Raw genomic sequence first — 24,025 nt, forward strand, 5'->3', positions numbered from 1 at the left:
AATGTGACTTCCCCCGCCCTCTTCTTTTGACCTTAGCTATCAGTATAATAAACATTCTGCTTTCTGCCAAACTCTGGTGGGTCATTAATCCTCTCTAAGCTTACTAGCTGGCCCAATTTCGGGTAACAGCGGGGACTGTGGGAACTGTGGGATAGCTACCACAGTGCACCACTTGGAATGTCGACACTTGCCATGGCACTATGGACACACACTGCCGAATTAACGTGCTTAGTGTGGATGTATGCACTCGACTTTATACAATCTGTTCCCCAAAATCAACTTCTGTAAAATCGGAGTAATTTCGTAGTGTAGACATACACTTAGAGAGCACAGAAGGAAAACCGCTGTTATGTGTTCACACTGTCAGCTGCCTGTGTAATGGCGTGTTCACACTTGTGGCACTTGCAGCAGTATTGGGAGCGTTGCACTCTGGGGAGCTATCCCACAGAGCATTTCTTCCTCTTCTGTCACTAGGAGTTGTGGGAAAATAGAGGGAGTCGTGGGGCATCCTGAGTCCTGTCCCAATGCCCCTTGATCCATTGTTTCGCATCCCAGAAATCCCTGTGCTTCTGTCCACATTTGGTGCCAGCTTTCAACGGTTTGTGTACTGCACGCCCTGTCTCTTTGGGCTGCAGGAATGGATCCCAAACTGTTGACCAGTACGCTGCTCGCTCTGACCTAACACATCACAAGTGGCAGTGGAGTTATTTCTTAAACTACAAAGATAAGAGGAGTGCAACATTGATCTTGCCACTCATACTAGCTACTACATGAGATTGCTTGTGGCATTCACAGAGGTGCTGACCACAGTGGAGCGCTGCTTTTGGGCTCAGGAAACAAGCACTTTGTGGTGGGATCACATCATGATGCACATCTGGGATGACGAGCAGTGGCTGCAGAACTTTCGGATGAGGAAAGACACATTCATGGGACTGTGTGATGAGCTCACCCCAGCCCTGTGGTGCAAGGACATGAGAATGAGAGCTGCCCTGCTGTTGGAGAAGCACGTGGCAATTGCACTCTGGAAGCTGGTTATTCCAGACTGCTACCAATCGGTCACTAACCAGTTCGGAGTGGGAATGTTGACCATTGGACTCGTGTTGACGGAAATCTGCAGGGCCATTAATCGCATCCTGCTCTGAAAGACCGTGACTCTGGGCAATGTGCTTCCCTAACTGCAGAGGGGCAATATATGGCATGCATATTCCAATTCTGGCACCAGACCACCTATGCACGAAGTACATTCATTGCAAGGGGTATTTCTCAATGGTTCCCCAGTGCTTGTGGATCACCGTTGGTGTTTCACAGACATTAACACAGGCTAGTCTGGAAAGGTGCATGATGCATGCATCTTTCAGAACACTGTCCTGTTAAGGAAGCTGCAAGCAGGGACTTTTTCCATGAAACAGAAGATAACCATAGGAGAAGTCGAAATGCCCATTGTGATCCTGGGAGATCTTGCCTACCCCTTAATGCCATGACTTATGAAGCCATACATGGGGCAACTTGACAGCAGCAAGGAGCAGTTCAACAACAGGCTGAAACAAGTGCAGAATGACTCGAGTGTGCTTTTGGCCGTTTAAAGGCCCACTGGCGCTGCCTCAGTGGGAAGCTGGACCTGGCCAATGACAATATTCCTATGCTTATAGCCGTGTGCTATACACTCCATAATATTTGTGAAGGGAAGGGTGAAAGCTTCACTCAGGGCTGGACCGCAGAGGCTAAGTCCCTGGAGGCTGAGTTTGAACAGCCAGAGACCACGGCTATTTGAGGGGTGCAGTGCGGGGCCATAAGGATCAGGGATGCCTTGAGACAGCAATTTGAAGCTGAAACCCACTAATATTTGTTGCTGTGCTCAGGAGTGCAGTTCTTGTAATGCTAGGAGGTGATTGGTGCAGACGATGCAATATGAAGGATTAACAGTTGTCTGTTGCTTTTCAGGGATCTGTTTGCTTTCAGTTAATAGACTAAAGATTGCTTTCAAACCAACACAATTCTTTTATTAAAAAACAACAACCGGAGGAGAGAGTCTGCTTGGCACTCCATAACATTTAAGAGCCACTCTGTGGCTTCATTCTGGCATGCTGCGTTCTCCTTTCGGTCCTTCTTCTCGCTGTCCTGCCAATAACAAAGAGGGAGGCTGGGCTCCCAAGGTCATCTCTGTGAAGTTTAAATGTAACACTTTACAGAAGCAGTATTGTTTGCAACACAGAGAACACTGATTCAGTGATTTAAAACACAGCCAGTACTCACATGCCTGTCACTAACTGACTGACCCCACATGAGCCACAAGACCCTCAAAATGTCAGCAGCCACAGGGGCAGGGTAAATCACTCTTCCTAGAAGCTGCTGTACACTGGGTATGTGGATCTTGGGGAAAGCCAGACTGATAACCATTCCTGTCCCCATACTTTCCACAGGATGTGATCATTATGGAAGATATCTCACTGCTGAGGGTGAGCAGCGAATCAAGGGAGGGTCTTCTCCAAGACTGTGGCTTCTGCCCTGGCCCCTATGAGGCTTGCTTGTGTGCAGCAATGATTCCCCCCTTCCTGCTCACTTCCATGATGGTACAGTGGCATGGGAAAGTTACTGTTAATGGGACAAGAAACAAAGCAGTTCTGCCAAAGAACCTGTGGATCTGAGGCAGATTCCCGTGAAGTGAGGGAGTCAATCAACAGTCTGTTCCACCACTCAGAGTAGGCATGCGGTGGGAGACAAGCCTGCTTCCTGCAACCTTCCTGCCCGCAACAACTCGCTTCAGCAATTCTCACAATCAAATCCATTTACCAGGGGCCTCCTTTCCTGTTTGTGTTTCACCAACATCTGACGGCTGTGACTAGCTAGCCTCCTCTATGGTAGAAAAGAGCTCCTGGCTGCGTGCATCTCTGACCTCCGAGTCATCCTCTGCCCCTGGGTCCCCCTCCACATCCTCACCCAAGATTTCTTCCTCCTGGCTCGGTCCACTCTCAATTGGCACGTGAGCCACCAAAGTATCCACAGCGGTCTTTGCAGTGGAGGTGGGGTAACCACTGAGTATCACGTTCATCTCGTTGTAGAACCATCAGCTCGTGGGCACAGCACTAGAGCAGCAGTTTGCCTCCCACGCCTTGTGGTAGGCATTCCGCAGCTCCTTCACTTTGACCCTGCACTGCAGTGTGTGTCTCAGTCATGGACCCTTTCTGTCATGCATCGTGAAATCTGTCCACAGGTATCATAATTCTTACAGCTGGAGTGCAACTGGGACTGGACAGCCTCCTCTCCCCAAATGCTGATGAGATTCAGCAGCTCCTCATTGCTCCAAGCAGGGGATGGCCTGGTTCATGGAGCAGGCATGGCCACCTGGAAAGATGCACCAAGACCACTGCACGCATCACCGAGCAAACAGGAAGGGGACTTTCAAAATTCCAAAGGAATTTATGGGGTGGGGATGATGGTTGGTCACTTGAGGAAAGGGCAGTAGAGTTCAAATTGATGACCAGAAAGGCAGGAACAGGCATTGTGGGGCACCTCCCAGAGGCCAATCGTAGCACTGTAATCGACCACGGTGCCTACGCTGGCACTGCAGTGCTGTAGCCCCGGTGCAGAAAGCTGTATGCCTTTTGTTGGGGTGGTTTTTTTACAGCGCTGAAACTGTGCAGTTTCTGTGCACTAAGTGGCTTGGCAGTGTGTACACCTCGGGAGTTACAGCGTGGAAAGCTGCTTTACTGCACAGAAACTTGCCAGTGTAGACAGGGCCTAAGTGGCATGCTATGGAGAGCGCTGGACTGAGGGAAAGCCAGTGAATTCACGCAGCAGCTCAGTGGACACTGCAGGTGTCCAGAAGACAGAGGACTGGGCACTTGGAGTGTAACCAAGTGAGGTGTGTACATTGCTAGCCTGCAAAGGAAAACCATTGGGGCTTGGAACTGAGCACCTCTGTGACCAGCAGCTGGTGGCAGGGGAGAGTTTCCCCTGTGGGGGAATAGCAGGTCTCTCTTGCTGTAAACAGCTGGTACTAATTCATCCCAGACACACCTCAGGTAACCCCCAAAACAATGCCATAACATTACACTGTGTTTATCCAACTGCTAGACCAGATCCTTTTCCAGCTCCCACTTGCCCCAGCTTGTGCAACATGGTTCAATGTGGGGGAGAGGCCGGACAGCAGGGACAGGGACGGTAACAATTTTGTAATCTTCCAAGGGAAAAAGGACAGGTGTGACTAACTTTTCCTCAGACAACTGAAGTATCCTCCCTTTCCCTCTCCTGGACCTAGATTCCTCTCCCCCCACCATCTCTTCTCTCCTCTCGCTAAGATTGCTGGGGTGGAGGGGGAAAAAATCACTGAATTGTATAATCTTCCAACAGGCAAGAGACAGCTGTTACTAATTTTAGACAAAACTATAAAAAAAACTTTTCTTCAACTGTGCCATCCTCAGCTGATGCCTTTCTAAACCCGTCCCCTCCCTTCCTCCAGTCTGTGTGGCCATGGGACCATCACTGCCAGTCAGACAATAAATGCAGACAGAGGCACAGAGGTTGCATGGTGATCTGTTTTAGAGCCTCTGCCAGATGCATACTAGTGGCTCATCAGAAATTAATAAAAACCATTCATTTATAGCCATGCCTTGCTCATGAGCCATTTAAGGGCTGAAGTGGAGTAGGGGCTGGGCTGAAAACCAAGGATGTTAGCACTGGAGAAGTGAGATTGACAGGTAGGGTGGGGGTTCATTGTAATTTACCAGCCTGGAGTTCCAGTTCCTGCTGCGGCTCAATGTCCTCGGCTTTACCAAGGAGGTTTCTGCAACCACTGCTTTAAGCAGAGGTGCAGAATTCCATGCTTCTCATTCTTGGAGTCTTCTGGGGCATCCTCCATGGTCCCTGCTGCCTCCTCACCCTGGTCTTCATCAGCCCCGCACTGGACAATCAGGCCAGTCGGGTTGAGGAGGGGGACATGAGCCACTCCAGGCTCTGTGCTGAGAGCACTTGGCAGCACCCAGTCCAGCTCATCACAGAATGAGCATGTACAATGAGCCCTCCTGGAGCAACTGTTTGAGTCTTTGGCTTTCTTCTGCAGGACTGCAAGTGTTTGATGCATTTCCAGCATTGGGCTGGAGTCTACTCCAAGCTTGCCTCCTCCAGCTTCCATGACATTTCCCAGTAGATGTGAATGGTCCTGTGACCCCAGGCAATGTCCTGGAGAACAGTTTACCCCAGCCACATACTGATCAGCACCTGGTTGTGGTCAGTGGGCCAAGAGCTGGCCTACCTCATTTGGCTCCTGCAGGAGTGTCACATCTTAAACTGGGGGAACCGGCCAAAGAGAGCAAAGAAATCAGGTTCTGCCCTTCCTAGTGTAACTCCCAAGAACCCACCTAGTCCCTGGGGCTTTGTGTGGGTGTAACTCAGGGAGGGGTGCTGTCCCAGGGATGAAGGGGACAAGGGCAGACTCAAAGTCTTCTTGGCAGCCTGGGGGGTGGGGGAGGAAGAGGTAGATACACTGCAGTCCAGTACAGTCCAGGGGTACAGTCCAGAGGTACAGTCCAGAGTGACCAAAACAAATTAGAGGATTGGGCCAAAAGAAATCTGATGAGGCTCAACAAGGACAAGTGCAGAGTCCTGCACGTAGGAAGGAAGAATCCCACGCGCTGCTACAGACTGGGGGCTAACTCGCTAAGTGGCAGTTCTGCAGAAAAGGACCTGGGGAATTACAGAATTACAGTGGATGAGAACCTGGATATGAGTCAGCAATGTGCCCTTGTTGACAAGAAGGCTAATGGCATATTGGACTGCATTAGTAGGAGCACTGCCAGCAGATTGAGGGAAGTGATTATTCCCCTCTATTTGGCACTGGTGAGGCCACATCTGGAGTATTGCATCCAGTTTTGAGCCCCCACTACAGAAGGGATGTAGACAAATTGGAGAGAGTCCAGAGGAGGGCAATGAAAATTATTAGGGGGCTGGAGCACATGACTTACGAGGAGAGATGGAGGGAACTGGGCTTATTTAGTCTGCAGAAGAGAAGAGTGAGGGGGGATTTGATAGCATCCTTCAACTACCTAAGAGGGGTTCCAAAGAGGATGGATCTAGGCTGTTCTCAATGGTGGCAGATGACAGAACAAGGAGCAATGGTCTCAAGTTGCAGTGGGGGAGGTCTAGGTTGGATATTAGGAAACATTATTTCACTAGAAGGGTGGTGAAGCACTGGAATGGGTTACCTAGGGAGGTGATGGAATCTCCATCCTTAGAGGTTTTTAAGGGCCTGTGGTCTCTTCCAACCCTAATCTTCTATGATTCTAGGACAGACTCTGTTCAGAGTGACCGGGTCCCCTTGGCATGGGGAGGATTGTAGGGCGCCTGTTTCAGGGAGGGGCAGTGCCTGAGAGAAAGGAGGGTCTAATGACTGACCAGGTCTAATGACTGACAAGGGAAAGCCTGAGAAGAAGAGCTAGCCTGACCAACAGGGAGTGAGATGCCTGCTCTGGAGAGGAGAGAAGTCAGTCTAGAGGAGCTGGAGCCAGCCAGGGAAAGGGCAGGGCTGGCTATGGAGGCTGGTGACAGGGCTGGCCTTACCATGAGGTGAACTGAGGCGGGAGCAGGGGTATTCTGTCTTCTCTAGATGCACAGAGATGGTGGAGTGCTGTGCTGGAGGAAGTAGGCACAAGAGACATAACAGGCAGGCAGGAGAAAAGGTGAGAGGGAATAACAGAAAGCAGCAGGAGCTGCAGGGAGAGAGAGGAGGAGGAGCCTCTTATGTACCTCTCTAGCACCCCCAGGAGCCTGGACTGATTAACACCAACTTCTCAGGGAGCTTTCTCCTTCCCTGAACCCACCTGAGGAGAACAGGCAGTCAACTGAAGTAGTAGGAGCCAGTTAGGCCCTCAAGATGCTGATATCGTCCCTCATTCAGGCCCTGCTACCAGCCTGCTTATTTGTGCCCTTTAATTATGTGTTGAGAGCCACTATAGCTGGCACAGAACGGCAGTCGGGAGTGAAAGAAGAAAATGCCCCTCTGGGCAGCATTCAGAAAAAGAAAGAAAGCAAAAGAAGCTTTTCTATCTAAGCAAATAGGAGCTCTCCCGAGATACATAGACACAAATGTTCACGGTGAGCCTTCTGGCCCCAGTGAGGATGTGAGTGGTGAGGAGATGCCTGATCTTCCAGTTAGTACAGATGACCTGGCAGCTACTTCAGCATCCATATCTCCATCTCAAATGGATGTAACCATGCACATTCCTGAAGAATAGTATAGATCAGAGAAGAGTGTGGTGGAAGTGCAAGAAACTGCTGCTGCTGAGGTTAGTTCCTTAAGTCAAGATGATCCAGGACTGTGAACCCACTTGAGCAGTAGCCTGAGGGATTTCCTTGTGCTGCATGGGCCACAGCAAATGAAAAACTTCATGTTCCCCAAAGACAATGAAAATAGAAGTTTCCATCCAACACATTACTGGATTGAAATCCCCAATGGTGACAAAGTGGAGAGGCCACATCTTATGTACCCCCAAACCCAAAATGCTGTATACTGTTTTAGTTGCAAACTCTTCCAGTCTAATGTTCCAGCCACATTGGGTTCTACAGGAACAAAGAACTGGAAAAATCTGGCTAGAAATCTGACATGCCATGAGAAGGCAGCAAATCACCCGAGAGCATTCCATAGGTGGAAAGAGCCTGAGATGAGACTAAGATTAAAGGCCACCATAGATGATCAGCATCAAGAGAAGATTGCATCAGAGTCTTTTTACTGGCAAAATGTTCTGAAAAGGCTCATTGGCACTGTGAGAATGCTTGCTACTCAAAACCTAGCACTGCATGGCACTTCAGATCAGCTGTGTGTACCAAACAATGGAAACTTCCTTAAAATTGTGGAACTGATGGTTGAGTTTGATGCTATACTCCAGGAGCATCTAAGAAGAGTCACCACCCAAGAAATGTACACACACCACTACCTTGGAAAAACAATTCAAAATGAGATCATACAGTTACTGGCAACAAAAGTCAAACACAAGATTATGGCAGATCTGAAGTCAGCAAAATATTACTCTGTTATTCTGAACTGCACACCTGACATCAGCCATACAGAACAAATGACTTTAATGGTGCGTTTTGTAACAACAACAGAACCCAGTGAAAATGTCCAAGCAAATGGTGGCTGTCAGAGAGCATTTTCTAGAATTTATTGACATTGATGATACTACAGGAATTGGTATGACAAATGTGCTTCTTAAAAAGCTGGAAGATATGGGAATTGCGATAGCTGACGAGAGGTCAGGGCTACGATAATGGTGCCAACATGAGAGAAAAGAACAGAGGAGTGCAGACACGGATCTGTAATCGAGCGGACTCACCCCCACGACGCCCCCTGCTGGTGTCTTCGGGGAATTAGCTTGGTTTCCAGCCCGGAGTGCCCTCTGCACCTGTCATCTGGCCCCGTGTCCCTCTCCGGAGTCAGTGCCCTTTTACATGGAGTGCTGCCCCCAAGCAGTCACCCCTTTCTCCGAGGGTTTCCCCTTCCCGGGAAACCCCGCCCTCTATCCCCACTTTGCCTCAGTAGATGGCTACTGCCCAGTCTCCATCTAGCCCCCGTTCACTGGGTCAGACTGCAGTATCAGCCACTCATCATAGGCAATGGGGTTTGGACTAGCTGTTTTTACCCACCCTCTGGCTGCCCCTCTGCAAACCCAGTACCTAGGAGGTCTAGAACTAGGCCCTACAGCCTGGGGAGTTGCTGGCCTAGGGCTTCCCTGCTCCTAAGGGCTTTCCCCAGCCCTGCCTTCCTCTAGGTCCCCTGGGTGAGTTCCCAAGTGGCCAGGCCTGTCTCCCTCTCCAGTCAGAGAGAGGCTGTTTTCTTCTGGCTTCCCTGGCCCTCCTATAAGGCCCTGTTGCTCCGTTTGGGGCGTAGCCCCAGCTGCAGTCACTTCCCCAATCAAAGCAGCCTAAAGGCTGCTTTCCCCAGCTACTTTCCCCTTTCAGGGCTGTTTTTAACTCCTTCTGGGCAGGAGCAGGGGTCCACCCTGCTACAGGATCCGAGAGTTAAACCCTCTAGCTTTTTTTGTCCCATGTAGTTCTCATTCATTTAACTTGGTGGTCTAGTGAGGCTGCTGATTTTTTTAATGTAATTCAAAACATCCATGTATTTTTCTCTGCATCATCATGGATAGCAAATTTTGAAGCAACATCTGGGAACATCTTCTCTGACACTGAAACCACTGAGTGCCACACGATGGGAAAGTTGAGTGGAGGTGATAAAGCCTATCAAACACCAGATTGGGAAGATAGATGATGCCATAGTTGCCATTATGGAGGATAATGCTATGACATTTGTGGAAGAACAGTGGCAGAGGGAAATGGAATCACCAGAAACATACATAACTTCAAATTTCTGTGTGGCTTGGTGTTGTGGCATGACATACTGTTTGAAACAAATGTTGTAAGCAAGAGACTCCAAGGTGTTGACCTTGATATATCTGGAGCAATGGAACTGGACAAAGCAAAGTCATTCCTACAGTCTTACCAGTCTGATGAGGGATTTCAAAACATTCTGAACAGTGCACAGAAGTTGGCAGAGGAACTTCACACTGAAGCTATTGTCCCACCCATTCAAGAATACAAGAGTCGCTGAAGAAGAAGACATTTTGATTATGAGGCACGGGATAATTCTATAAGAGACCCCAAACAACAATTCAAGGTTAACCAGGTGCTAGAATGTGCAATACAGTCAGTTGAAAAACATTTCATGCAGCTCAAGGAACACAGCAGTATATTTGGGATGTTGTATGATATTCCAAAACTCCTCACTATACCTGAAGAAGACCTACACCAGCAATGCAGGGCACTAGAGACAGTGTTGATACATGATGACGTGCGATATTGATGCAAGTGATTTAGGTGATGAACTGAAAGCCTTTCAAGATACTTTCAGCAGGATCATCTCCAAAGGCTGTTCTGGAATATATGTGCACAAATAAGATGACCACCCTCTTTCCAAATGTGTTTGTTGCTCTGCACATACTTCTAACACTTCCGGTAACAGTTGCCAGTGGAGAACGCAGCTTCTCCATGCTGAAGTTAATAAGTTAATAAAGTTAATAAAAACACATCTACGCTCCACAATGACACAGGAGAGGCTGGTCAGCCTTGCAACCATCTCAATAGAGCATGAGCTGGCCCAGACTGTGGACCCTCAGGAAGCAGTTCAAATCTTTACAACTAAGAACCCACGGAAAGCACCTCTTTGATTAGTCAAACAGATAAAAATGCCAGTGTTTACTATGCAGACAAGAAAAGTTACATTTGCTGTTCAGGCATTTGAAATTTAAGCATTACTTAAAATTTTTGAACAAGGCATTTTAAGTTGTTAGTTCTCCTTTACTGGGGTAAGTAGCAGAGCAGTACCATGAGAGGAGTAGAATAGGAAGAAGGCAGAATTGAGACCTTTCAAAGTTTTGGCCTAAATGAAGGGACATGAGAGTGTCATTTGAGCTCCCCGTCTCAAGTGCCAAAATGCTGTGGGCCAGCCCTGGCTGGTGAGGTTCAGGCTTGTTTGCAGGGTCCCCCTGAGAACTGGCCTCTAGGGCCTGGCAACAACATCCCTCAGCTTGGGCCCCTCCCTCCCAAGTGACTCCATTGCTAGGCAACCTCACCCCTGCTAAGCAAGGTCCTCTGGGAAGGGACCAGAAGGGACCTTTTGTCTGGAGTGATTACCCTCCAGTGGTCAGACACTTAAGCTAACAACCTTCCACCACTAACCCTTTGCCACCCACCTCCGGATTCCAGTCCAACAGAAAGGCACACAAACAATGCAGAAGGCAAAGAGGCTGCACATTTGAAATGGAGGTTGCAATGTAGTAAAGATACATACAGAGAATTCATAATCTCATCCAAGTTTCATGGATTGTCCAAGCAGATTTCCCAAGTGTTCACAGGTGGGCACAAGGAACTGTACATGGTGCTCTCCTGAGCCACTCACAAGCCCATGCAGTCTTTGGCCCAGTGGTTTCTTACCCCTTGAGCCCAGCCATCACTAACCATGCAACACAAAAGGACAGTGATGTGACATGCCTGCCTTGCTTTGTGATTGTTCACCCCAGGTGTCAGGAGCCCAACAAGGGCAGTTGGGGCCAAAGGTCAGACCAGGGGCAAACCTGATTCTGGGAGTAGCAGAGGAGTTCATAATCAGGGTCGACACCAAGGTCCAAATCAGGTTTCAGGGTCTGGGGTCAGGAGGCAAAGTACTAATCAAGCCAAGGTCAAAGCCAGGAGTTCAAGAGCAGGCATAGTCATGGCTACTACAGGATAGCCACACAGTTGCCCAGACACTTCCTGGAATAATCTCGGAGTTTATATAGGGAGGGGAGCCACCCAGGAGGCTGCTACCTGTCAGATCCCTTGAAGTGGGACTGCCCCTGGTTAGTTCCACAGTAGATCATAAGCAGTGGAGCACAAGCTAGTAATGGCAGCCTGGTGATGCCAGCTGCCTAGCAGTTCTTCTGGCCTGGGTTCTAGACCTGCAGGACCTTATATTACACCATTCCCCAGGAGTTGCCCCCCTGCTAGCCTATGTTTGTTTGGATGGGCTGCTATGAGATCAGGTACATAGACTTGGGACACAGGCTCCCATGATTATTCTTCTGGGCCATAGCCCTCCCAGTCAACAAAATACAAGAGGGAACTGCATCTGATTTTTGAGTCCAGTATCTCATGGACCTCATACTCATGCTTGACTCCACACCAGAAGAGGCAGTGGTTGAGCCAAGTGAGCGAAGGGGCCGTTGATGTAAGCTTTTAGCAAGGGTACGTGAAACACTGGGTATATTTTGAGGGATCTGGTTAACTGAAGCTTTCTGGTCACTGGGTTGATTATCTGGCTGATGGAATACAGCCAAGGTAGCAGTAGTCCAGTTTACAACACAGCCAGTTGGCGTAAAGGTTTTGGGCTGAAAGCCACACTTTTTGCCAGATAGTGAATGCCAGGCCATCCTGGCACCAGCAGTGGGCACACTGTGTATAGTCCTCCTTGTCTTTGTCCAAATGGGGCTTGAGTTCTTCTTGGACTTCATGGATCTGCTGTACCCAATTAGCAGCTATGGGATTGGTGGAGATGACAGGTATGCCTAGGTGGAAGCCACAGGTTGCATAGAACAGATTCTGCCCAGTGACGATGTGGTTGGTGTTGTAAGCAAACTCTGTTTGGGGTAGGAGGCTCGACCACTTGTCTTGGTGGAAATTCTTGAAGCAGCCCAAGTGTTGTAACGCTTGATTTGCTCGTTCTGACCGACCGTCAATTTGTGGGTGATGTGCGATGGATGTGTAAGTGCAGACCCCAAACAATCTTAGGGGTTCATGCCAAAAATGCAACACAAACTGCGGACTCCAATCAGTTGTGACTTGCTGTGGGAGACCATGGAGATGGGTGACATGAGTCACCAGGAGCTGGGCCGTTTCTTCCGCACAGGGCAAGTGTGCAATGGGGACGAATTGGACCATTTTTGTCAACTGGTCAACCACAGTGAGGACTAGAATGTGCCCATTAGCGATGGGAACCTTAGGTATGGAGTCTAGGGTAATGGCCATTCAGGGTCTAGATGGGGTTTTGGAAAGCACTAGGATGCTCAGGGTTTTCGAGCGCAGTCTATTGGTGTAGGTACATGTCTTACAGGAATCTGCATACGAGTGCATGGTCATGAGTATTCGGGGCCACCAGAAGGTGCAGATGGCCAAACAGAAGGTCTTGAGGTGCCCAGATGGCCTTATAATGGTGAGTCATGACAGAACTGTAGTATCTCTAACTGGAGGATCCTGGCAGAACATATAAGGGGCCTTTGACATAGAGCAACACATCCTGGACCTCCAGATAGAGGCATCACTCTTTAAAGGCCACTTTCATGTCTAGAAGCTCCTTATTTAGAATTTCATAATTCTCTTCAGCTGGAGTGAACATCTGTGAATAGTAGGCACAAAGGTGGAGGTGCTGTTGAGAACCATGCCGTTGAGAGAGTATGGCCCCAATTGCCACATTGGAGGCATTGATCTCGACAATGAAAAGTCATGCTGGGTCAAGATGGACCAGGATTTAGGCACTGGTAAAGGTCATCTTGAGCTGGTTGAATGTTTATTAGGCCTCCGGAGACCAGATGAAGGTGGTGTTTTTGCAGAGAAGCTCTGTAAATCGGGTGATTTGGCCTGACAACCCTGAGATAAAGTGCCTATAAAGATTAGCAAACCCCAGGAAGCACTGCAGCGCCTTGATGTTTTGGGGGGACACCGAGGTCAGTATCGTTTCCACCTTCTTGGGATCCATTCAGAGGCCATCAGGGGACAGGATATAGCCCAGGAACACCATGGACACTGGTCAAAGCTGTACTTTTCCAGCTTTGCATACAGGGCATGTTGACAGAGCCATTCCAAGACCAACCAGACATGCTGGGTATGTTGTTTGGGATCCTCAGAAAAGATGAGGATATTACAGGTGGACTTTACTGGTATAGGATGCCATGGAAGACCTCATTCACAAAGTGCTGGAATGTAGCCAGCTCTGGTTCTAACTTTGCCAAATATGGCCAAACAACAGATATGGCCAAACGATACCCTGGCCCCTCGTTGCAGCTCAATTGGGCAGACATCATCACGGTGTAGTGATAGGGTGTCAGCATTCTTCCTTTTGAAGATATCACTGTACTCACTGTACTGGAGAGAGAAGTGCTGGAGTCAAGTCTAGTGACTGTCCCGCCTGACCCATGGCAAGGACCATGGGCGCATGTCTTGGTTCTTGAGTTCATCAGACAGTGCAGGTAGGCAGAGTTGCTGGCAGAACTTGGAGCAGAAGCTAACCTTGTGCTCATGCCAAAGGATGTGTGGATCATGAGTTGCCAGCCATGAAATGCCAGCAATTTTGGGGAAGTGTGGTGAGCAGATCATTCCAAACTGAAGGACCTCCTGATGATCCTGAACAGCAACACCCAGAGGCACCGTCTCCTGTGTCACTGACACTGATGACAGGAGAGAGCTATTTATAGTCTCCATTAGATTGGGGACAATCTTCATAGAGGCCATATCAGCATCTATGAAATTGTCCGCTGCCCCAGAATCCACCAGTGCCCACTCTGGGGCGATTCAGCAAGGCTCCCGGGAACACGGAGTCAGACCTGGACTTGAAGGTGCAGGAACTGCTCACCATACCTGGCATGCATTGGTGAGGAGTAGGGGAGCATTATCTTGGGGCTTACCCAGGCCAACCTCCTGTACCGGACCTGGGCATGGTGATTTCCTGTGCTAGAGTTCAGGATAGCTGTTGGCAAGAGTATTGCCGGACCCTCCACCTTAGAAACACAGCCCACGGCAGTGGCAGCACTTTTTCCTTGGGGTCACATGGCGGCGGGCTCTATCCAGCTACATGGGTTTGGGGTCTGGGTTGAAGACAAGTATTGAGGGGCACCAACCAGGTGGTAACACAGACCCCTTACTTTCCTCACATTGTTCACTGCGCCTATTGTCAAATGCATATGACAAGGTAGACAAAGGCATTTATGTTGGTCAGGGCCGCCACACGAGCTTAGTCTCCTTGTGTAGTCCCCACTAGAACTGGTAGAGCTGGGCTACTTCATTGCATTGTGTTGGAGACTAGTCACTAAAAGTAGGCAGCGTAAGAGGAGATCCACACCTGAGATACCAACTTTCATTTTTCCGGGTGGGTGCTCCACCTCTGCTCCACCCTGAGGCCCTGCCTCCACTTTGCCCCTTCCCCCCAGACCCCATTCTTGCTCTGCCTCTTCCCACCCCTACTCCACCCCTTCTCCCCCGCACGTTCCGCCCACCGCCAAACAACTGGTTGGCAAGGCCCTCCGAACAGCTGATTGGTGGGTGGCTGGTGGGTGCTGAGCACCTATGGAGTGGGGAGCTATAAGCCACACAGTTTCCTGGGGCACTTTCTGAATTGTCCCTGGGATTTATATAGGGCAGGGAGCCAGTCAAGACCCATGAGGCTGCTGCCTGTCAGACCCCTTGAGGCGGGATTTCCCATGTCTGTGTCCACAGCAGTGGAGCGCAAATTGGTTACAGCTACTGCTGAGTGTCTGCTGCCTGGCAGCTCTGCAGGCCTGGTTGCTAGACCTTACACCAGCTGCCCTACTCTTGGCATGGATGAGACCACTATAGTGCAGGAGCCCTGAGGGTAGGATGACTGCAAGGCAGGACACGTGCTCTGAATTACTGCCCCTTCTGTGCACAGTGGCCTACAGGAGTGGGTGCAGGAGGCACTCCAACTGTGCAAGAAACACTGGGGATGGCCAAAATAGCGCTGTGCAGAATGTGGCGGGGGATTATCTGCAATCATGTCTATGAATCTTCTATAGTTGTGAGGCAGGTGGTTATTGTTTCACTGGCTGAAAGGTGACTAAGGTTAAACCCTGCAAAACCCCAAGAAATGGTTGTGGACAGAATTCAACTGCCCGGTGCTCACGTGGACAATACTAGGAATCCACTGCATGAAGGTTACCTCCAGCCCCTCTGGAGAAATGTATAAACCAGTCTGGAGTTGGTTCAGGGGAGGGTCCCCCCAGAGGGATCTGTGCAGCAATTTGGGGGGAATGCGCTGGTCATGAACATCTGTAGCAGTGTCTGGTGAGAGGGCACGGAAAGAATCCTCTGGCTGTGTCCGGGGACGTGGGCAGTGCCCTCCCTGGCATACAGGACACCAGGTTCCATGGCAGGGAGACCGGTCTCAAACTACTTCCTTCTTCCTCCCCCAGCACCAGCTGCCCTGGAGCAGCAATTGCCGTAAGTGCAACTCATGTGACGCCGCAGCTTCCTGTGCATTTCCCAGTGTCTGCTTCAGCTACGGGTGCAGTAAGTGACACGCTGGGTGCTGTGCTCCGCGGCTCAGACTTCCCCTTGCTTGTCCTGTTCCAGCCTTTCTGGAGAGAGCGCCATGCTGCGCCGCAAGCCATCCAACGCCAGCGACAAGGAGCAGGCGCAGAAGAAGAAGGTGAGTGTGAGAAGCGCCTCTGCCTGCTCCAGCAAAGGGCGGCCCACAGCCCAGCTGTGACCAGCCCACCAGCTGCAAGCTCTCTCAGTCTCTCCCCTCCCCCAGGTCCCAACTCTGAGCAGCTCCATGCTGCCTGTGGGTTCATGGCCCTGACACTAGACGCTGGCAGAGCTGACCGATCCAGCCAGTTCCACAGAGGGATGGTCTCCCATCAGACCCTGCTGGGGTGGACGGTGCCAGCTTGCGCCCCACAGAAGGACTATGCTGAGGGCAGATCCCCTGTGATGGTGGGTGGGAGGATGACTAGTCTGGACAAAGACCCTGTGCCATGTCCAGGGCTGGGAGTGAATTGTGGAGCTACAGGAATTAGAAATGGCAAAGTCCTCTTGGCCCTTGGTGCCACTCATTCCACTCCCTGGGTGCTGCAGGAATGTCTGCAGGGTTTGGTCCAGGCTAGACTGCTTAGTGGTAAGCCATGACCCCCATCATCTCTCTGGGGGAACGACACTATTCCAGTGCCAGCAAAATGTTCCTGATATTCAGCCTACATTTCCTCTGCTTGTGTTTCCCCATTGTGTCTACTTAGCTGCTCTCCACATATCTCCCTTCCCTTCCCCGTCAGGTAGCACTCGGCTGCACTGCGAGTCTCCTTGGCCACAGCTCCTGGTTTCCCAACCCCACCTGATCACTGAGGTTGCTCTTCTCTAAGCTCACTCTCATTTGCCAAGACCTGCATGGGGCTGATGAGCTCAGAACTGACAAAAGTGCTGGGTGAAAATCCAATGCTTGGCTTCTTGCTCCATGGGCCAGTGACCTGGCATTGGGATCCCACGGTGACAGTGAGGTAGGGGGATGAATCCAGCTGCTGGGGCCCTGGGTTGTGGAGTTTGCCTTCGCTTGCTGGTCGGAGGTGGCCCCCGGCACCAGATGAGCTAGGAGGGTGACTCATACGAGTTGTAGCTGGGAGTTAGCAGATCCCAGCACTAGTGCATTGCCTTGTAGGTACTGCCACATTTCAAGGCTGGGGGGGCAACTTCAGCTGCCTAATGAAGTCCATGGAGATCCCCTTGGTTTGCACTGATGTGAGTGAGAGCAGAGTCCAGTTCTGGAATGATCCTGGCACTAGTGTACTGGAATGTGGCTCCTGCCCAGTGCGGAGTGCAGGAGTGTGAAAACCCCTGCTTGTGCATTTGTGGGTGGGGGGGATGGCACTTGTCATTTCCTTCCTGTGAGGGTGCTGAAGGGCTGGGCTGCGTCTGCAGAGAGCAGTAGCTGCTCTGCTCTCAGGCTGGTGAGAAACTTTTGCAGAAACATCACCAGGGTTTTAGCTCATGGATCAAAGCCCTTCAAGGTGTTTGTGGTACAGGCAATTCTAGGCTGAGCTGATCACGTGCTGCTAACCACTTCCTCTGGCAGCCTGCAAGGACTGGCTCCAGTTAGTGCTCAACACCAGCTAGCACTGAGCAACCTTAGGCAAGAGGAGGCTGAAGGAGACACGGCTCCAGGGTCTGGCCATTGGTAGGCACCTGGACCCATTCCCCAACACTTCAGGGTCAAGCAGCCTAGCTCTTCCTGATCCAGCAGAGTCCCATGGGGTGCAGTGGCCGTGCTAGGCTGGTCATGAGGACAGGCCAGGGAGCCTGGTGTGCAGCCAGCACAGGCCTGTCATATTGGCTCCAGGGCCTGCCTAGAGCACACACACAGCACCAAACCCATCTCCATAAGGGGTTGCGACAAGCATCGCCGCAAGCTATTAAAGTGATACAAAGGATTTTCCCCAGGATGCGCCTCCCCAGTGTTGTTCATGACCTACACACAAAGAAGTTAGATAAAGACATCAAATACTCCCGCTGGAAGGGTGCAGCATAGCACTACTTTTACTCTTAGACACCAGACAGATCACACATGGTAATCAAAACCAGAGAGAAAGAAACTGGGCTGCTCCCTAAGGCAGGAGGCACTACTTACCCTACCTGGTTCTAATCTGGCTTTTTCCAGAGTGACTCTGATCACACGCTTTCCTACAGAGCCCATTAGACTGCAAGCAAGACCAGGAAAACCTCCACTCTTAAAGTGATAGCTTGCAATTCCAACAAAGTCCTCAATACACCACAGCCAACTCCAGGATTAACCTCCCCAGGAACCTGCCCCCGATTAACTTCCTGAGGAACCTGTCCCCTATCTAATCTCCCCAGACACACTGCCCCCGACTGCACTTCCCAGAAGCCCCAAACCCTGACTAACCTCCCCAGAAACCTGCCCCCAATTAACTTCCCCAGGAACCTGTCCTCTATCTAACCTCCGCAAGAACCTTGCCCCAATAAACTTCTCCAGGAATCCACCCCCAATTAACTTCACCCCAGGAACTCACCCCCTAAATAACCTCACCTCCCCAGGAACCTCACCTGTATCTAATCTCCCTGGGAACCCTGCCCCCAACTATGGTTCCCAGGAACCCCAAACCCTAACAAACCTCCCCAGGAACCCTGCCTCTGCCAAGGTGTAATCTCCCTCCTACTCCCCAAACCTCAGATTCCAATTTCTTAATACACTCCCCATTCCTGGCTCATTCCTGGCACCTCCATATTTTTATGTCTCCTGCCTGGGCCTCCTTGAGGGTCTACCACCTTCTCTGAGGGCAGCCTGGCTTCAGCTCCATTGGAAACAATGGGGGATAGTGCCCATCTTTACTAGAAGTCCAGGGCTAGCATTAGGCTGGTACATGGTACTGCAGTGTATCTGTCTTCCCCAGGCTGCCCTCTTGTTCTTCAGAGCCTCAGCTTTCAATTTAAACAATAGTGGATCTCTAGCAGTTATGGCTGTGACATAAAACTTGACCTAAACATACCCAAAAGGGGGAGGGATAGCTTAGTGGTTTGAGTATTGGCTTGCCAAGCCTAGGGTTCTGAGTTCAATCCTTGAGGGGGCCATTTAAGGCTCTGGGGCAAAAAATCTGGGGATTTGGTTGTACTTTGAACAGGGGGTGGGAGCTCCTGAGGTCCCTACCAGCCCTGATAGTTTATGATTGATACAGCCACATCTGTGGAGAGCCTCCAACAATAGCTTTGAAATATGATCTGCACCAGTTATTTCAGTGGGTGCTAAGTCAGTACTGATGTTGTCATTGTTAACACTGAACTATTTCAGTGCCCATGCAAGGAGAGCAGCCAGTCTAGTATGGAGACCTGTGCAGCCTGCACTGAGTGATGGTTCATTTTGGAGGTAGGAGCAGGTTGGGTTGGGAGATACCACCACTTCTGTGTTTCCTCCTGCCACAAGGGAGCCCAGCCCAAGGTCCCATGGAGTACAAAGAGCTCACATGATCAACTTTCGATAGCTATTGAGAGCAGTGCCTCATTCTGGCATCGTGAGTGGTGGGACTTATTGTAGGGGCAGAACTTGGACGAGTCCCCACTACATCTCCCTCGTCCCCGTAACCCCTGTCGGAGCCTCTCTGTTATCTACAAAGACAGTAGGAAAACAGCAGCTCTCTTGGCTGTGGGGAGCTTTGGCTTCAGTCCCATTGAAAGGAATAGGAAGATGGTCATTTTGGATAAGGGCAGCATTTCACAAGTTTGAAGACAACAAATCAGGAGCTAATGAGAACCCAAATCTGTCCTCCCCCAACACTGTGAGAGTGGACAGCTCTGCAAGGGAGAGGATGAGGAAGAGGAAGCCACTATTTGTGTTGACCTCAGCCAGCTGAATGTGGACATTGCCCCACTTTGGAAGTGATATATTGAGGCCAAGGAGTGGGCTCAGAAGTGTCTGTGGAGGACTCAATGAGGATTTGGTTTCCACATGATATAGGAGGTTACAAGCCTCATGCAACCAGCAGCTCTTGGAAATATCTATCCCACCACTGCTGTCCTGCCCCAGGAAGGACAACTGACCCCTGCACGTGCTAGACTCCCCTGCTACCTCTGGGGCGCTCTGCAGAGAGTCTGTCCCTCCAGTCTGACACAGCAGGCCCTTGCAACAGCCCTGCACAGAGTGAATGAGACATTGGGAAGTACCACATCCTTCCTCCTCTCACCATGGAAACAGGCCCTCTCTGGGGAGGCAGGGCAGGGCTGAGGCAGCATCATAGCAGCAGGCCTCCCTGGGCATCCCCTCCCGTCTCACTGCCCCACCCTCCACTCTCACTTCCCCTCCTCTCAGGGGCCTGGGCTCTTAGTCCTTCGGCCCTACTTTCCTTCTCTAGCTCTTGGCACCCTGCATTCCACCACCCCCGCCGAGCCTCTCACTGATGCTAGTCAGTCACTTCCATTTTCCCATTGCTACTGGCATTGAAACTCCTGCCTGATCCCCCTTTACTTCCAGTGAGAGCCAGCCTCTGCCAAGACTTTCTCCAGCTGCTCTTCCAGGCACTTGACATTTCCAGCACCCGCCCCCTCTGCCTCTCTCCCTGATGGGTGGCCTAATGCCAGCCCTGCATGTCCGCTAGTACCAGCCCTATGTGTCCCCACTGCCTCATTGATAGATGGGTCGCCTAGTGCCAGCCCTTCGTGTCCCCTCCAACTCACCAACAGGTGGGTCGCCTAGCGCCAGCCCCGCATGTCCCCTCCGACTCACTGACAGACTCATTGACTGACAGGTCATCTACTGCCGGCCCCCCAAGCTTCCCCTCTGACTCAGCGATAGATGGGTCGCCTACCACTGGCCCTGTGCATGTGCTCTCTGACTCACCAACAGATGGGCTGCCTAACTCAGGGTCTATATGTGTCTGCTCTGCCTCTCTGACAGACACCATCTCCTAGCTCTGTCCTCCTGTGTGTCCCCTCCAACTCACTGACAGACACCACACTGTAGTGCCAGCCCTGCACACATCCCCTCCAATTCAACAATGGACACTGTTCCCTAGTGCCAGCCCCAGGCACATCCCATCTGACTTGCTGACAGATGCTGATCTGTAATGCCAGCCCCATGCATATCCCATCTGACTCCCTGACAGATGCTGACCCCTAGCGCCGACCCCGTGTGTGTTCCCTTTGACTTGCTGATAGATGTGTCACCTGGTGCTGGCCTCGCATAGTGCCCGACTTATACAGTGGAGCTGCTCAGCCCAAGAGGCTAGAACTTAAACTTTTGTCACTATAATCAAATTGTAGCCTGACCCAGACCTACTCACTCACCACATCCCACAAACAAAGCCAAATGAGGCTGCAGGGCCATGAGTTCCCAGGAAGTGCCAGGTGCTGGAGGAAGTGCACTCAAAGGAAAATACAGCTACTCACTGCACTGGTTTTCATAGAATGTTAGGGTTGGAAGGTACCTCAGGAGGTCATCTAGTCTAATCCCCTGCTCAAAGCAGGACCAACACCAACTAAATCATCCCAGCCAGGGATTTGTCAAGATGGGCCTTAAAAACCTCTAAGGATGGAGATTCCACCACCTCCCTAGGTAACCCATTCCAGTGCTTCACCACCCTCCTAGTGAAATAGTGTTTCTTAATATCCAACCTAGATCTCCCTCACTGCAACCTGAGACCATTGCTTCTTCTTCTGTCATCTGCCACCACTGAGAACAACCTAGCTCCATCCACTTTGGACCTCACCCCCCCCGATTGTTGAAGGCTGCTATCAGATCCCCCCCTCATTCTTCTCTTCTGCAGACTAAACAATCCCAATTCCCTCAGCCTCTCCCCGTGTGCTCCAGCCCCCTAATCATTTTCATTGCCCTCTGCTGGACTCTCTCCAATTTGTCCACATCCTTTCTGTAGTGGGGGGACCAAAACTGGATGCAATACTCCAGGCGTGGCCTTACCAGTGCCGAATAGAAGGGAATGATCACATCCCTCAATCTGCTGGTAATGCTCCCATTAATAAAGCCCAATGTGCTGTTGGCCTTCTTGGTAACAGGGGTACACTGCTAACTCATATCCAGCTTCTCCTATAATCCCCAGGTCCTTCTCTGCAGAACTGCTGTTTAGCCAGTCAATCCCCAAACTGTAGCAGCGTATGGGATTCTTCCTTCCTCAGTGCAGGACTCTGAATTTGTCCTTGTTGAACCTGAAAAGATTTCTTTTGGCCCAATCCTCCAATTTGTCTAGGTCACTCTGGACCCTATCCCCACCCTACAGTGTATCTACCACTCCTCCCAGCTTAGTGTCATCTGTGAACTTGCTGAGGGAGCAATTCATCCCATCATCCAGATCATTAATAAAGATGCTGAACAAAACTGGCCCCAGGACTGACCTCTGGGGCACTCCACTTGATACCTGCTGCCAACTAGACATCAAGCCGTTGATCACTACCTGTTGAGCCCGACAATCTAGCCACCTTTCTGTCCACCTTATAGTCCATTCAGCCAATCCATACTTCTTTAACTTGCTGGCAAGAATATTGTGGGAAACTGTATCAAAAGCTTTGCTAAAGTCAAGATATATCACATCCACCACTTTCCCCATATCTAGAGAGCCAATTATCTCATCATAGAAGTGAATCAGGTTTGTCAGGCATAACTTGCCCTTGGTGAATCCATGTTGACTGTTCCTGATAACCTTCCTCCCCTCCAAGTGCTTCAAAATGGATTCCTTAAGGACCTGCTCCATGATTTTGCTGGGGACTGAAGTGAGGCTGTAGTTCCCCGGGTTCTCTTTCTTCCCTTTTTTAAATAGTATTTGCCTTTTTCCAGTCATCTGGGACCTCCCCCGATTGCCATGAATTTTCAAAGATAATGGCGAATGGCTCTGCAAGCACATCAACCAACTCCCTCAACACCCTTGGATGCATTAGCTCTGGACCCATGGACTTGTACATGTCCAGCTTTTCTAAATAGTCCTTAACCTGTTTTTTCACCACTGAGGGCTGCTCACCTCCTCCCCATACTGTGCTGCTCAGTGCAGCAGCCTGGGAGCTGACCTTGTCTTTGAAGACTGAGGCAAAAAAAGCATTGAGTACTTCAGCTTTTTCCACATCATCTGTCACCAGGTCAGTAAGGGTCCCACACTTTCCCTGGCCGCCTTCTTGTTGCTAACATACCTGTCAAAACCCTTCTTGTTACCCTACACATGCCTTGCTAGCTGCAACTCCAATTGTGCCTTGGCCTTCCTGATTACACCCCTGCATGCTCTAGCAATAATTTTATACTCCTTCCTATCAGCTGTTCAAATTCCCACTTCTTGTAAGCTTCCATTTTGAGTTTAAGCTCACCGAAGATTTCACTGCTAAGCCAAGCTGGTCGCCTGCCATATTTGCGATTCTTTCTGCACATAAGGATGGTTTGTTCCTGTGCCCTCAATAAGGTTTCTTTAAAATTCAGCCAGCTCTCCTGGACTCCTTGCCCACTCATATTAGCTGCCCATCAGTTCCCTGAGGGAGTCTAAGTCTGCTTTTCTGAAGTCTAGGGTCCATATTTTGCTACTCTCCTTTCTTCCTTTTGTCAGAATCCTGAGCTCAACCATCTAGTGGTCACTTTCTAAGGCTCAGGTTGTTTAGTCGTGTGTAAAATCCCCCCAAGTGGCACACACAGACTCCTTCCAGCAATGATGGAGAGGCACATTAGCTTGATACTTTTGCTAAAAAGAGACTGTAAAATAACCAGTGTGATTGAAAGAGTCACCTTCTAGCTTCAGTGTTAAAACCCCATAGAAATGAATGGGGCTATTCCCACCTCTCAGAGCTCTCTTTTAAGACTATCCACAAACTCCAGGAGATAGCTGTGTGTCAGTGTAACACATGGATGGTTTTGTCAATATATGGAGATATACCTATCTCCTAGAGCTGGAAGGGACCCTGAAAGATCATTGAGTCTAGTCCCCTGCCTTCACTAGTAGGACCAAGTACTGATTGGGCCCCAGATCCCAAAGTGGCCCTGTCAAGGACTGAGCTTACAACCCTGGGTTTAGCAGGCGGATGCTCAAACCACTGAGCTATCTCTCCTCCCTACCTCTGTAGCAAGCAGATAAACTGGAAAAGCTATTTGCTGGTTCCTCCCTCCCAGTAGATGTTTAAATTCTACAGAAATGATGGGCTTGCTCCTAGGTTGCAGGGTGGCCTGACCGCCATGAACCACTGCTGTTCCCTGCCCATCTGCTTCTCCCCCAATGGTAATGTTTTGTTT

At 50.3% G+C, this 24,025-nt stretch overlaps 1 protein-coding gene across 4 annotated transcripts in view; it reads left to right on the forward strand.

Annotated features, from left to right (window-relative positions):
* The first annotated feature begins 15,717 nt into the window (after positions 1-15,717).
* SASH3 (SAM and SH3 domain containing 3) overlaps positions 15,718-24,025 on the forward strand; it is a 29,218-nt gene continuing 20,910 nt past the window's right edge. The window contains exon 1 of one of the 4 annotated variants that reach the window (XM_030574391.1): positions 15,718-15,961. In XM_030574391.1, coding sequence (XP_030430251.1) covers positions 15,905-15,961 — 57 coding nt within the window. In that variant the 5' untranslated portion in view covers positions 15,718-15,904. The remainder of the gene's footprint in view (positions 15,962-24,025) is intronic. The other 3 variants (XM_030574388.1, XM_030574390.1, XM_030574389.1) reach the window with 3 other exon arrangements.

Source organism: Gopherus evgoodei, chromosome 9, assembly GCF_007399415.2.
Source record: "Gopherus evgoodei ecotype Sinaloan lineage chromosome 9, rGopEvg1_v1.p, whole genome shotgun sequence".
Lineage (NCBI taxonomy): Eukaryota > Metazoa > Chordata > Testudines > Testudinidae > Gopherus > Gopherus evgoodei.